The 15,754-nt window shown below is 36.3% G+C and overlaps 1 protein-coding gene across 3 annotated transcripts in view; it reads right to left on the bottom strand.

Annotated features, from left to right (window-relative positions):
* RASGRP1 (RAS guanyl releasing protein 1) overlaps nt 1-15,754 on the bottom strand; it is a 37,406-nt gene that overhangs the window by 5,046 nt on the left and 16,606 nt on the right. For 2 of the 3 annotated variants that reach the window (XM_058856162.1, XM_058856177.1), the window contains exons 4-15: nt 14,706-14,776; nt 13,503-13,634; nt 12,273-12,426; nt 9,069-9,242; nt 8,249-8,365; nt 6,272-6,547; nt 4,964-5,044; nt 4,213-4,317; nt 3,107-3,216; nt 2,330-2,474; nt 1,572-1,608; nt 853-999 (exon numbers count right to left, since the gene is read on the bottom strand). In XM_058856162.1, coding sequence (XP_058712145.1) covers nt 853-999; nt 1,572-1,608; nt 2,330-2,474; nt 3,107-3,216; nt 4,213-4,317; nt 4,964-5,044; nt 6,272-6,547; nt 8,249-8,365; nt 9,069-9,242; nt 12,273-12,426; nt 13,503-13,634; nt 14,706-14,776 — 1,549 coding nt within the window. The remainder of the gene's footprint in view (nt 1-852; nt 1,000-1,571; nt 1,609-2,329; nt 2,475-3,106; nt 3,217-4,212; nt 4,318-4,963; nt 5,045-6,271; nt 6,548-8,248; nt 8,366-9,068; nt 9,243-12,272; nt 12,427-13,502; nt 13,635-14,705; nt 14,777-15,754) is intronic. The other variant, XM_058856172.1, reaches the window with a different exon arrangement.

Below are 15,754 nucleotides of genomic sequence, written 5' to 3'. Positions count from 1 at the left end.
GCTGCACTGAGCTCTACATATGTGCTAGTAGGAAGCCTAAGATGGAATCCAGCAGTATGAGTCTTAAATACAGCACAAAAGATTGACAAAGTGGCAGGAAGCAGATTTGAAAAACATTAAATGCAGGCAAAGAGCAGGAAAGAAATTCAAAGAAAGAGAATGTGCTGAGAGTTGGAACATCAAAATTAAAAAAAAAAAACATAAGTATCCCAGTGTTTTTCAAGGACAACATTCTTTTTTGGAAGCCTACACAGTAATACACAGGAAGAAAATTTTATACAGCTTGTTTGATATAAGGAGAAAAGAATAGAGAGGTGTAGATTTTTCATTTCCAATTCTGTAAAAGACAAATCTATATTCCTATAAATTCAGCTACTGAAGTGGAAAAAATAGACAAGTAGCTGTTGGTTTTCCTAGCACAAAGATATGTAGGAAAACTGACTTTTTAAACTCCACACTAAAATTTGAGTCAGAATTGTAACAGTGCAGTAGTTAATGTTACAACTTGCTAAAAAACAAGACTTGCTTGTCAAGGTGAGAGAGTTAATGAAACCTGTCAGGTCTTCATGTCATGGCATCTAGTCCTCATGAGATTATGGAAGATGATTTACTTATTTTTTGCTGGCATTTGTGCACCATACATTGTGTAGTGTGACAAGAAATCTCACAAAAAGTATAATCTAGAGTAGAAATGGTGTTACTTGACACCTGGTTCTAGTTTCTATGTTGATAAAACAGTGCAGTTAACTAACAAAACCTAAAAGGATGCTGCATAACTCAGATTTAAAAGAAAAGGGAGCAAAGGAAATTTTATCTACATATTTTCATCTTTTTAATGTGATCTTTTCTCACCGTGGAATTGTTCTTTGACTCCTACTGGGCAGAGGCTTGAAGCAAGAGCAGATGTTGGGCTGCTGTCTGCAACTGAGGTTTTGGGTCTTCTCTTGCACTCTATCACAACCAGGTCTTTGCATTGCTTGTGACAGTTCATTCCACAGTCTGTAAACAAAACAACATTTACATGGTTCAGTGGCTCTGGTGTAGCATCTAAGGTAGCTCTCACACTACTGCCTTGTCCTGTGAAGCAAGAAACCTTAGGTGTTCTCTACGTGCATTACCTGCAACAACATACATCTGTAAATTGACATCTCTTTGCTATATATGTCTAAAACTCCTTTTCGTTATGGAAGTACAAAATTGCACCATTCAGTCACAACAGTGCTCTGACTGCAGGAGCTGCAGAGAAAGCTGATACCTGTATGAGGAGGAAAACTGCAAAACAGACTTTGGCAATGTGCTGCACAATGTTCACAGAGTGGTGGTGTTTGCATCCCAGGGTCTGTTTCCAAACCCTCTGAATTCAGTCATGTCTTGCAAAATATTAGAGCTGTCAGTTACAAGTTCTCCATCTCTGCATTTCTTCTCTGCTATACTACTCTTGAATCAGTATTGTCCTCCCTGGGAGGATTAAATGGGTCCGTAGATATAGCCATGGATCTCAGGATGATCATCAGTTTTTGTCATTCACTATTGATTATGGATTAAAATTAACAAAGTATGAAGTACTTTACCTTTGCATCTGTATCCTTGTTTAATGACTCCCCATAGCTGAAATTCAAACAAACAGAAAGCCTACATATTAATATCTTTCTCTGCATGTTTGATACATCCAGATGAAAAATACAGTAAAAGCTCCACTCTTTTCTAAGATCTGAGCTCTTGCAGAATATCTTGTTTTCCTACACCTATAATCATAAAGTCAAAATAGAACTATTTACCCCTTTAGCATAAGGTGAATAGAATATTTTATGTGTGTCAATGACAAACAAAATATCTTGAGTTAGTCTAGTCTACTGAATACATCAGGAGATCTGGCAGTTCCTCAAGACTCTGTGGAGCTGGAGTACATGGAGAATTCTTCTGTCTCAGCACCCTTGTCTGATCTCAGCTGAACAGAAGATTGGTAGGACAGTCAGTTTTATTAAACCTCCTGTGCCACAGGCAGGGACATGTCATGTTTGTATCAGGACATGAGCTCTAGCAGCCCCGTGGAGTAGAAGCCTCTGCTTCTAGGAAATCTTGCCTGAGAGTGTTTTTGGCGACACAACCAAACCCCACAAGGTTATGAACCATGTTTAGACATACTGGCACTGCCAAGAGGGGAGTAAAGGGTACCTTGAACATCTACAGAGGCAGAAGTCTGGTGTTCTATATAACTTCACTGATGTTTTATATAGATCCATTTCTGTATATGACACAAGGTAATCATGAGATAAAAAAGGCATAATTCCAAAGAATGTAAACATAATACATTAAAAAGTAAGCTTACAAATCCAGCGCAGTTGTCACAGAAAGTGGGCCTTAAGTAAGTGGTCTCTTGGAAGTTGTGAGCAAAGCCAAGTCCTAATTTGGAATAGATTGAGCTAGCCCTCATAAAGTAAGCAGTTATTTCATCCCTGCTAATCAGACCTTCCCTGGAAATAAATAAGGAAAGTTATTTGTGAGACATACATTTTGTTCAATGCATAGGGAGAGTTAAACATCTTTTTCTTCACATTTTAAAATAGCAAGAGTTTAATGTGCAAAAAACTAAAGCAATCTCAATAATCTTGCCAATTGCTTCCAAAATATACAGAAGCTTATCTACACATTTAAACTGCAGACTAACAGGATAAATGGAATATCTGTGTATGTGATGCAACCTCAAAACTACTTCCTAGTAAACCTCTGAATAATCGCTACTGTATTTTTCCATGCTCTAATATGTTAAGAAAAATGTCCCTGATTTTATCAAAATACGCATTTGCCAATTCTCTATTTTTAAGGGACAGCTTTATTGTAGGAAAATTCTTTAGCAGTATATACTGAATATAATTTGAAATAGTCTGGTTTTCCTTCTAAATCAGCTTGGATACCACTGCTGTAAGCTCAATGAAGATGTCGTTCACAACACATTTAGAAGATGCTTTTGTCAGTTGTGTTTTCACTTCTTTTTGTGCCTGAGGAGGATGCTTTTAACACCCTAATGATAAAATACAATTTAAACACAAAACCCCCTAAATCTCTCCCAAAACAGATGCTACAAAGTTGATAGACAAGTACTCACCAGTCCTTAGCCATTACACAAAATGAGAATGGGAAACTGGCGGCAATCTTTTCAAATTCTTCCTGGGAAATGTATCCGTCCTGATCATGGTCATAATTTTTGAAGACAGACTGTGCAAGGTAATAGCATAATAGTTTATAATGCAGATGGTCTGAATTACCACTTTAGAAAGCCTCCCATTATTATTTATGGATTTCCTCTCCCATCTTCTCCCAGTATCTATTAAACAGTGCACCAGTCTAACTGCCTTTTTTTTTTCCTTGAGACTAAAAAAGCATTCTGATTTCTTGATTTGCAGCAAAACATAGGTAAATCAACACAGGCTGGACTAAAAGCTTCACAGCACAATGACAGCTGTTTTTTACTTCTGCTTTAAGACCATTCTGTCCAGGCCCACATATACAACTGGTACTAATGCTCTCAATTAGTGCTCTCAATAGTGGTTTCTGTAGCCAAATCAATGTAGCTGCCTAGCTTATTTTATCAGCTCAGTGTTATGAGAAAATCAGTTATACACCAGAATTGTCAGGCAGACACCTGTTTCCACTTGTGGAATGAATTACTGTTTGTCACTGGCCGCAAGGCAAGGAGCACACTTAGAACAAATTTAGAAATATATTCCAAAACAGCATCTATCAAAGGATGCCTCACAATATTAGAAGTGTGTAGAAAGAAAAGCAATGAAGCAGGCAAGCAAAGACATCTCTACCTCCACCAGTTTTGGAATCAATCACCTTACTTAGTAGCTTCCCATAAAGCAGGGGACATGAAAGAGAAAAAGCAATTTCTGCTTGTAACGAAGCCACAGAGAGGCCTCCTGTCAGACTGCATCAGAAACATGATGTTGGAGGCCCTGGTAGAAATGGACTCCCTGGCTCCCTGAAAGAGTGACTGGAAGTACACAAACCAGCATTCACACCTCCTGCTGGCTCTTTACCCACTGAAGGAGCTTCCATCCGTGCCTCACAGCCACTGCTGCTATTTACAGGTAGGCAAAAGTATCTGTTTGTGAGGACAGAAGTCCCATCCCTGTATTTTCTCATACCTTGAGATTAAGACTACAAAGATTTACAATAATATGAAGTACACTGGCCAACCTTACTTACATCTACCATCCTCTGAACGTGTTTGCTGATGGTTTTTGGATCAGGTTTTGGGGCCACTCCTGAGGCCCAGTCTGCAACAACTGGTGGTTTGGAAGGTGTCACAGGCTGAAAACAATTGAAAGGAACTTATGAAGTACCACATGGAAGGATTTTCAGTATTACGCTTCTTCCATTTGTGACAGTGGACTGTGTGACACAGGACTGCAGAAATGACCTGTTGGACCCAACATCGTTCTTTTGATAATTACATGGTGCTTAAGCTCTTCCTTGAACTATTCAAAAGAGCAGTCATATCTTAAATTGTCACAGTTCACTGACAGCCCTGTAAGATCACCATCTTTTCCGTATTTATAAAACAGGAACAAAACTACCACATAACACTCATGGGTTTCATCATTTGAATCATATAAGAATTCCCCATTTGAAAAAAACCAGTATCAACTGCCAAGATTAAGACTGATGTCATGTCTGTACACAGCAACTTCATTTTTGACTTTGTGTTCATATTATAAAACCTGATATGGTGTCAGCTCTGCCATATATTCTATCTTAGGCTTCATCATCAACCTAACAATTTGCGCTTTAATAGATGTCACTTAGTCTACAAAGCTAAAATGTTTTCAATTTAGCATATAATAAAATAATAAATTGGATGCAAGAGATAAAATTTTCTTTTTAAAAAAATCCTGTTTTCAATTTAAAATCACTCATAAAAGCCCTCCTTTTGTTAAGAATCTGTAAAGGCCCTTACAGCAGCTCGGTGACTTCGTGGCTCTCGTGCATACGAAAGTTCATAAATTTCATCTTCTGTGTAGTAAAGATCGAGGGACAGCTGAAAGCAAACACATTAGTTTAATCCCATAACAGTCACTTCTGCTTTATTAACTTGCTGCTAGAGTGCATTCATATTTTTGGTACCTAATTTAGATACACCTAGAAAAAAATTAACTGGAGCTGCACAGGTGTTCACTGTGATTTGAAATGTGTCCAATTCTACATTCCAGACTGTTATTGCCATTATCTGGAAATCTGTAACATGACGTGTTGAGAGTTCAGAAGTTCCTGCATTGAAATGAAGTATTCCTTCACATTATATGTCATATATTCCTTCACATATATGTCCTGTCATATATACCTGCATGAAATTATGACCAAAGTTCTACATATTTGTAACAGCCACTTCTATAAAACATTATTTAGAAGAAAAAAATACTTAGAATAATTTCAAACAGCAGTAGGGACAAGTAAGAAGTTCACCACTTCACATAGCTGTATTTCAGGTCCTGGACATGTGCTTAATTTCACAAAAGAGTGCTCCCAGAGAGAACAAATAACCTCAGGCACATAAGCATTTTTATCTATTAGCTTTTTCCTGAAACAGGACTTGTAACCAGAAAGTGGAAGCAGACTATCTAGTTTTTCCAAGACAAGATAGTTGTTAAGGCCAAACAAAATTGAGAAACAAGAAAGGAAGATTTACTATTTTCATAGAAGGTAGTATTTCAACTTACTAGGAGAAATCAAAACTATTGTTTTAACAATGTCCTAGGTTGTATCAATTTTTTAGTAGCATGACACAGACCAGATATGACTGGGAGTGAAATATATCAACAATATTTGACTAATGTTTATGTCAGACAGTTTCTTAAGCACCAGAAGAAGCTAGAAATGCGGTGTCTTGAGGGACTGAACTTTTGTGTGATTTTGTTTTCAACACAAGGAACCTTCCTTATTGAAAGTACAGAGAATGCATGCTACTATAGTGAAGCAGAAATCAGCATTTCCTTCCCTTATAGAAATAATTGGAAGCATACAGCTGAACTGGCACCTCTACCTTGCTGCCAAATAAATCAGTATCACCAATTTTTTCTCTTCTATTCCTGTACATTTCCACTTCAGGGGGAAAAAAACACCTTACAATCTTATGTGTTCATTGATTAATTATTATTAATTAATTGATCATTAATTGATTAATTAATTAATCGAATTATCTATTTAGCTGTTTGATAGATATATGACATTTTTAATTGGATGTATTTATCTTTTCTAACAAACTTACTGTAAGCAAGTGAACAAGGTCCATATTAGCCTCCAGGGGGAGTGGCATTTCCTGGAGTTGTATCAGCTCATCTATGTGGTTATACAGAGAATACAGTTTGTATACATTAATTTTTTTGTCCTCCAAGTAGTCTGGCATGCCCTCATACAGGGATATCAAGTCTTTCAGGTGGACCCCAAGGATTGGGATCTTAAAGTTACTGCACTCGTTATAGGCACGTCGGTAACTATCATAATTTCTGTAAGACGAAAGCAATTCTGTCATTTCATTAAACACCTAAAAATAAAAAGAAAACCAAAAAAATCAGCACTGGTTATTGTTTCTGCTTTTGTCATACAGCACAAGAACTTCCCATGCTATTGTTAAGGAATTTACTCACAATGACTCTCGAAAAATTTTAAAACTTCGAAAGGTATTCTACATTTCCTATACCAATAAGTTAGGTACTAACATGTAATTATAGATAGTTCATATATAGCCTAGTCTGTAATGCTGGTGTCCTTACCCTCCCCATTTAGTCAAATGAAAAGAAATATGATTCTCTCAAATCAGGGGGTTCTATATGCAGTCAATGTATAAGCACAGCACAAGCTCTCTGACATTCATAAAAGCAGCCATCTTCACATTAAAATGTGGAATGTAATCTCTGGTTTTCAGGTCACCAGCTGGAACTGCTGGAGAGGTCCTGGCAGAGAAGCCCTATGCTGTGCCATGATACCATCATGGTGTGATCAGAAGTTATACTATGGTTCAAGGTGACATGGTTCTTTGTCTTTCTAAGAAAACTTTGTCTGTGGAAATGAATTAGAAACAGTATCTTGGGGTTTTTTATAAAGGCCAAATTAATCTTCAGCATAGCAGTATAAATATTTCCTTTGTTTAAAATTATACAGGTACAAAGTTGACTCATTAATACAATAAAATCACTGGGCCAATGTTTTCTCCAGGAAGCTCTCAATTTGTAACATTTACAAATTGTTTGACATAGTTAAACCTCAAAGTGTGTTTTCAAGTCACTAATAACCAGACTTTTTTTATCTGCTTTCTATTATTTGCACCTGTATACCATTTCTTGATACAAAAAAGTTACTCAAATGATGTGCACACATGCAGTCCTTAAAATAACAAAATTTGAAAAACATGTTTCTAAAATAAGCTTTCTAACTGATTTTATAGATTCTGTAACCATTTCCTGGGGGAGGTCACACTTCAGGTCTTTATTCCAAGTATGCACTGTTCATTTAAGTTGATCATACTGTCATCAAAACAGGCTCATTAGATACCTTTATGGACACTTTCAGACCTCCAAAAGAATAAAGTATCTTATTCTCTTAAGAAGTCTCTTAGGAAGCTACACAAAGGCTTCTTAAGAAGCATTGCTAAAAAATACGTCTTCCTTCCCTTTTTAATAGCTTTCATCAGTATTTCACAAGACTTAAACCAGAAATTAAAATAGATTCCTAACAGTCCAGCATACTATGTGTGCATAAGGGCCAAATTTGTTCAAATCTAAATTAAATAAAATCTGTCAAATGGAAAGATCAGATGAACAAAACCAATCCTTTCACTCAACATGCAGAGCTCTGTGCTAGCATTTTACAGACTAAGGATGGTCAGTGTTACTACAGAAGACTATAGTTTGGTTCTCAATGTTCTAGGATCCAATTCTCTGTTTTCATGTTTGAATATTATTCTCTACTACTGCATGTAAATGAAAGTGCAGCACATCACATCTGAGATTAAAGGAGAAACATTAGAGAATCTGTACAAGCCTTGAAGAAAGGTGGGGGTCACAAGAAGTGTAGGAGTAACTGATGATGTAGAGATGAAATGACAAATAAAAACTCTTCAAAACCAAAGAAATTATTGTTCTGTCTTTCCATCTTATCCAGCGATGTAACGTTGCTTTTAGTGTGTGCAGTGACAAAAATGTTAAGGGTTCTCTTATTTGTAAAAACTTAGAGAGGCAATACTAACCTTAATTACATCATGAGGAACACATGAGCTTGTTTCCTTGAGCCTGGAAATGGAGCTGTGACAGAGACCTCCTATCACGGCCATTAATGTGTTGAAATTCTGCAGCTGGTGGAGCTTCTGTGTTGACATAAAAAAATCAGTATAATTTAAAGGCTCAAGTTGTTCAATGTGCACACCCAAATCTTCATTTCCTCTATTGTCATGCTCTGTAGTCTTACAAGTTTATGCCATTTAACTTCATGTAACTCATTACTTTTGGTAATGAATTGTGATTTTACTGGATGTAACATGAACTTATTCTGTTATTAAATCAAATGTTAAATTTTCAAATACAGTAAGTCTTCAAAGTTGCTTCTCAGTACCTCCCTCTCTTCCCACAGTCTAGCACAACTAGGAAACACTGCCTATTATCTTGCTTATGACTGCAGTTGAATTAGTATGCAAAGAACAGGAATAGGACCATAGCTCTCCTTTTACCCAGAAGGGTGTGTCTGGTGGAATGCTCCTAATTACAGCCAAAGCCATGCTTTGGAAAGCTTCACAGCCACAGCTGGGAATATCACACGCTGATTCAAAAGCAAGTCTAGTTTTACAGTGAAAATAATTTCTTCAGAATGAACATGAGAAAGTCCTGGTGCCATGACACCATAATGTCTGAGCACCTGGTAAGAGCAGACAAACACACACGGGTGTGTATGAACCAGGAGAGCAGTGCCAACACTGCCAGCTCACCCTACAGCAGTAGCATGGGAAGAGCAGAAAAAAGGGCTGTATCAGAGAAAGACAAAATAAACACCATACGTGCCAGATTTTAACTGACCTGTGCAACATGAATAAACTTGATGAACACTTCAGCCCGAAGCTGCGGTGTTGGTCTGCTGAGAACCATTAGCTGCACCCACTGAGAGATACCATTGCAAAGAGAAATTGATCTTTCCATTGTTGGATTCTCTTTCACACAACTATTCACAATGTAGTTCTGATAATCTGAGAACTTAAACAAAAGAAGTGTAGATGAAAATTCATGTAGTTACATATGCTTCATGACCTGTGTGTGGACAGAGGTCTGCTTATTAAATGAAATATGAAAGATGTATTTTACATTTAAATATCCACAAAACTGAAATCTTTCCTTTGTAAAAGCTTTGTTAAATTCAAAGCAGGGGCTTTGACTAATTGAATTAACTGAAAGTATCTTTTTTCCCTGTCTCAGGAGCCTTGGCTCTTATAAACCCCAAGATGAGTAGAACTGGGGCTTTCCTCCCAGTCTCAGTGGCTTCAGAGATTCATTGAGTCCAGACTTCTATAGGGAATGTTAAACTGAATTTAAATTACAATCTAATAACTCAGAAATAGTTTAAGGGAGTTCAGTGTTCAGTTTATGTATTCTGTAGCTGGGGCACACTTCTGAATTAACTACATGAATAGAAAAAGCAAGTTCACTGGGAGTAATATGAAACAAAGATAAGACCATTAAGAATGAGGGCTACAGATTCCTTAATACTTTTAATACAGCTTGTGAGATTCTCTTACTTAATCAAGGAAATCTGAAATTATTCAGTAGATAATACCTGTTACACACTTCTTTTTTTAAAAGCCATTCTTACATTAAGATTAAAGAAAAGAAATAATTTGCTTTTGTTGATGCAATTTTTATCCACTCTGTTCATTTATCCATTAACAAAAATACACATGAATTTGAATCAACAGAAAATGTGACATGGGATTTTTACACCCATTTATTACTATGACCACTAATAAAATCATACCAAAAACACTCATAGCTGTAAGAGAGATACATTTTTTTCCACAGGAATATGTGGAATAGCATTGATCTTCAAGCAAAGGTCATAAATTGTCAGGCTGTTTTTTGTTTCTTACTGTCCCTCTCTCACCTTCTCACAGCTTTGTAATTTTTTCCATCTGTTTAATAAGAATTATTAGCACTTTAAAAGCAGATATGACAGCAGGCACCTCTAGATTTGTCCTTGTTAAATTAAAAATGGAAGAAATATTAGTAATTAGCAGAGCTGTCTCTGAGATTACATCGTACTTACATTACAATTACTCTTTGAATTTTGAACCCCAGACAGGTTTGGCTGGATCTTGGAATTTAAGCAAGTATTCTGTGTGGATAGGTAATTTTTCAATATCTGACTACATAATTATGAACTTGATAGCAGTTGCAGTAAAACTATAAATCAGTTTATATTTTTTTCTTAGCAGTCATCTCCTTCGGAACTTTTTTTTTTTAAATGCTGAAGAAATTAATCTCTAAAACGCGACTTGAAAGTCTTTAATTAATTGTGGTGCACACATTTATTAATGAGGTCAGCTATAACAAGCTTGTTAGTGGCAGATACAGTAAAGAAGTTTTGGTACTTAAATATTGCAAGAGTTTGTTCTTGTGATGGCTAACTTAAGAGCCTCAACAGGAAGCCAGAATCCAGATTCTTACAAAGGAATGTGGCCACCCTGTACTTTTCCAAGCACCAGCATGCCTCCAGTCATTACTCTGTGGACACCATTCCTTGCATTTTAATTTGCTGCAAGATGGATAGTATCTCATGGAAGATTTTTCTGTATGCTGTGTATGTGATCAAATATTCCCTTCTGACTTTCAAATGCCCAAACCTTTAAATAGTTATTTCAGTGACTAGTAACACAGCTGTTCATTTTCAGTCTTTCTCCCAGTATTTGATGCCATATTAAAATAATGAAAGGATTTTTTGGCTTAGGGCATCATGAACATATTCTTCAAATATTTAATTAATATAGTTAATTATAAATTACATATTATTTTCTGACTGAAGTCTTGGTAAGCTCAATTTATACAAAGACATATGCAGGTACCCTGCATATAAAATGTATTCATGTGTGTAACTGTTGGAACTCCATGACACATCTGATACTGACTAAAACCATACTTGTTACAATCATTAATTACCTTACCTCTGCACAGAGGTTTTGAAAATGGAAAGTTATATAAGCTTTGCATATTATTACTGCCTACAGGCAGCAATCTGTGCATGACTTTGGTTCTACAGCTTTTTGAGCTTAACACAAATCACAGTCACGTACTGTCAGCTCAAAATGAAGTACATTAAAACACGACTGAAATCTTCCACATTCTAGTGAGAGACCCTTTTCTTGCACAGGTTCAGCTTCATATTGTAGTGTTACAAAAAATCCCACCAAAAACATCTAAATAACAGCAACAGCAGAAAAAAACACTGAAAAAACCACTTTGCTTTCAGTCTTATTATCACACAGACTCTGCAAGCCTCCTAGATGTTGGGGAGAACTCTAACATTCACTTTTCCATGTGTAAACGGTATCAGGTTTGAAAAGAGGCAATGTTGTAGCATACAATGATGCGAGTGAAGCCAAGGTGCATAGGGAAGTTTGCATCTTATCAGCTACAAACATTACGGAGAAAACAAATTAAAGAAAAAATTAATTAGATAAATCCCTGAGAATTGTTTGTGGATATGAAAGCTTGTATAATAAAATATGCTTATCCCCTCTTACATTAAAAATGGCATTTTCTAAAGTGCTTTCTTATCTCTAGTCTTTATTTTATTATGCACAATCTAAAAAGGTGAGCAGAGTCCAGTGGCCATCTTCAATGCAGCCCACTAAACACTTCACAGCCTTGCTGCACTGCTCACTACAGCCACAGAAGGTTAGCATTCTAGGAGAATATTCCAAGCTTCCTTCATCCCACTCCAGCCTGATTACTGATTTGAGTCAAAGGACCATGACATCCCTTGTTCCAACAAAACTAGCTTCTTTGGAAGATGATCTTGGATTTGGAAGAAGGTTTACCCCTCTTCCATCCAACTGATCTTGCCCCAACTCTTCCACAGCTGAGGTTCATTCTCTCACTCTCATATAGTTGCAGCAGAAGGGTACTGACTCAGAATCTAAAGTTCCACTTAGAGTCTCTTAGATTCTCTGCCATATTTTCTGTCTTTCTCATATTTGCTTAATAGAAATAAATAAATAAATAAAAATAACTTACTGATATTCTCCTGAAAGACTTAAACTCGAGATAGGTAAGGTGGTCTGACAGCTCCTCTGGCTCAAGGTGATCAAAAAGAAGTGAGACTTTCCGTTTCTTACTGGTGTTGGCCTTTACACGCTGTGTCAGCTTCCTAGACCAATCCCTAGAATTTCTTTTAAAACACAATTACTCCAAGTTATTGACTGAAGAGCAGAATTTTCCTCTTTCCCTAAGTCAGAGGTAACATTGTTCTCATGCCTTACTGCAGTAAAAAGTGAACTACTGAATTTCTAAACAGCAAACTCCTTTCATGCATTAGAGACTACATGACAAAATATTATTGTTAGTCATTATCGTATTGCTGCAGCATCTTCAGTACAATACTACTGTCTTACTCCCAGCATGAGAGTCTATATAATTTCTGCAACCAGTTCTACATTTTCAGAATAGCTATCTGTAACTTTGTCTTCACTGACCACATCCAGCACTCCTCCATTTAATAATTCTCAGATTTCCTTGAGAAACCTCTGAGTATGAACTGTCCCCCCCCACTTTGCTACTGACCCATAGAGTAATAAAATTTATTTCAGTTTGAAAAGCTAAATATCTTCTTTCATAACCAGATACAAAATGTACGCCAAATTCCTCTCTGCTTTGGCCTGTGCATTTCCAAAGCAAAACCTGACACTTGTTTTGTCAGTTGTACTGTCCACAGAACTATCCCACTCTCATGTAGCAGTGAAAGATGTCTTCCCAAGAAAGAACTATGTAATGTACAGCTATAGGATTTATTCTTGTCATGACAAGTATTTTATAACCAAAATCATCTAAACAATATCAAGAGTCTGACAATGTAATAAACTATGTTTTCACTTACCTTGTTGCTAAAATATAAACACACTTTTTTTACTTCATCTGTAACCCAATCAAATTGTATTCTCCTTTTTCATTGATTTCAAGTGATCTTGCAAAACCATTAGGCATCTACAAATTTTCTAAGTTCCTTGAACAGGGTAAAAACCTAGCTGTCATAGAGAATCAGCACAAAGTCTACACTGCAGCTAAATTCAACCTAAGTCATTCCTGAAAGGCATCCTGTTCCTCTATATAATGTATATTTCATCTGCAAAGAAGTACAAATTCTTCTAGGGATAGCTAACATACGTCTTATGAGAGACATGATATTCCAATAAAGGAAATTGAGAGCAGAAGTTTGTTTTCTGAATATATTGAGACTTTGACACTCACATTTGAGATGTGTCAATTAGACGACAGTGTAACTCCTCACCATTAGCTCGAACCACCTCTTGAAATTCCTCCATAGCTGTGGATAGTTTAGAGTCCATTTTGAACATAATCCAGAATTCTGTAATCCAATACCTATCAAAATTAAAGCACACACACACACAAAAGAAAAAAAAAAAAAAGTTTTGATCAAGGCTGAAATTTAGTATGACCCTGTACGGCTTGGAACGTTGCTTTGGCCAGTTCAGGTCAGCTGTTCCAGCTTAAGCTCACGCCCATCCCACACTCCGGCAGGGGCAGAGTGTGAAGCAGAAGGCATCAATACTGTGCAATCACTGCTCAGCAACAGGTAAAATAATGCTGACTTTTGCTCACAGATTTAACACACAGCATTAGAGAGGCTGCTGTGAAGAAAGTGAACTCCATCCCAGACAGACACAGTACCCAACACTATACATGTAAAAACCTGTGCTTGCTGGAAAAATGGAAATGCACATTCTTATGGATGCACAAATTTGCCTGGAAGCAAAAATGTTACCAGCTCTTACACAATACTAAAGCATTCTGACACAACCAGTAATAATCTGCTCTGAGATAATAAAATCATCACAATTTAAAACAAATTCTACTTTCCTGTTCCTAATAATTTTCCCCTTTGTGTAAAAAAGAGGCATAATCAATCTATTAGAGCTGAATATTTTCCCTCTCTTCTGTTTTCTCTAAAGTGAGATATCAAACTTTATTACACTTAATAGGTAAAAATAAAAATGTTCCAGGACTATTTCAAGTGATGAAGTAGAATTACTAAGATGAATTACCTACCAAATGCAATTGAGCTTTGCTTAGTATAAAAATATCTCCAATATCCCACTTAATTATTAATAGACCTATATAATCATATTAGACACACTTTTATAGTTTCCTGAACACTGTCAGTTTTCACAGATGTTTAATATACAGATTCATATAGACTCAGCTGAAAATTGATGACATAACATGACAACTCATGCACTGACTTAAACAGATCTGCTAAAAGCCAGTTGGACTTTTTTGTCTAAAGCTGCTAAAGTGAACATTTAAAAGCTGAAGCAGAATACCTGTTTCTCATTTTAATGTCAACTTCAGATATGCAAAAATATATTTATATTTCTCACATGGATGACTGCAGACTAACAACTAGGAGCTACCAACCAAGGATATACTTACCTCACAAAATAGCATATCTTCACACACAGCATGGAAGAGTTATTTTCTAAAGCATTAAGGTAGGTAGAAAACTGTTAAGGAAAACCACTTTCATTCACATATGACATAAAATGTAACATGCTTGATACTTCCCAACCTGTAAGCAGTAAGAATCATCCTGCTGATGGCAAATATTATATCAGATTAGGGTTTTACCTAAGTGTATACAAAGTATATCCCAAGGTTGTTACAGAAGTTTATTGCAGCTATGACTACTGTGAGTAATATTGATGCAGTTGGCAGAGTACTGAGTAGTGTTAACCAGTGAAGGCATTCTGTTTCCTACATTTTTCTTTGCAACATGCCTCACAATCTCTCATAAAACTTGTGCTTTAATGACACATGTCATTAAAATTTGAAATATTCATACCAAATTTATCAATCTATGTATTTATAAAGCAATCCTTTTCAGCTAATTCATTGGAGATTTAAAAAAAAAATTTAAAAAGCTATTTTCTTTTAAACATAACCAGTTGTAGACAATGGTAGGGCAAAATGTAACATGCCTCTCCATAGCAACCTCACCTTTTTAGCTACACAACAGTTTTCATTTGACTTGCTCTGGCAACTGAAAGAAACAACAATATTTTTAGTCTATTAGCTCTTTAAAACATGTTTTGATATTGTAGCCAATGTCTGTTGAAGTCATGGAAAATCCATTTTCAAAATGTATTATGCATGTTTTGATTCTTCTGGTGGAGATGACACACATATTTTCAGGGTCTGAAAAACATAATTTAATGACAAATACCTTGTGGAGCCTCTCACAATCTGATTGCAATTAACTGCAGCCTAAATCTACCACAGCTGAGGGCACAGGCCATCTTCCCTTTAAGTGTGTTTACATTAGCCTGACTATAGAACTGCTGAAGTCTGAGTAAGTTCCCAAATATTTTTAAGGGCTCCTCTCTGAATGTCTGAAATTAGATGACGTACAAAGAACTTGTAACCACCTAAAATCACTCCCATAATTTAGGGGGTGGGAAATCATGCAGCTGGAACGCTTGCAA

The sequence above is a fragment of the Poecile atricapillus genome, chromosome 1 (genome assembly GCF_030490865.1).
Source record: "Poecile atricapillus isolate bPoeAtr1 chromosome 1, bPoeAtr1.hap1, whole genome shotgun sequence".
Lineage (NCBI taxonomy): Eukaryota > Metazoa > Chordata > Aves > Passeriformes > Paridae > Poecile > Poecile atricapillus.
This window is presented reverse-complemented; position numbering and strand designations above follow the sequence as displayed.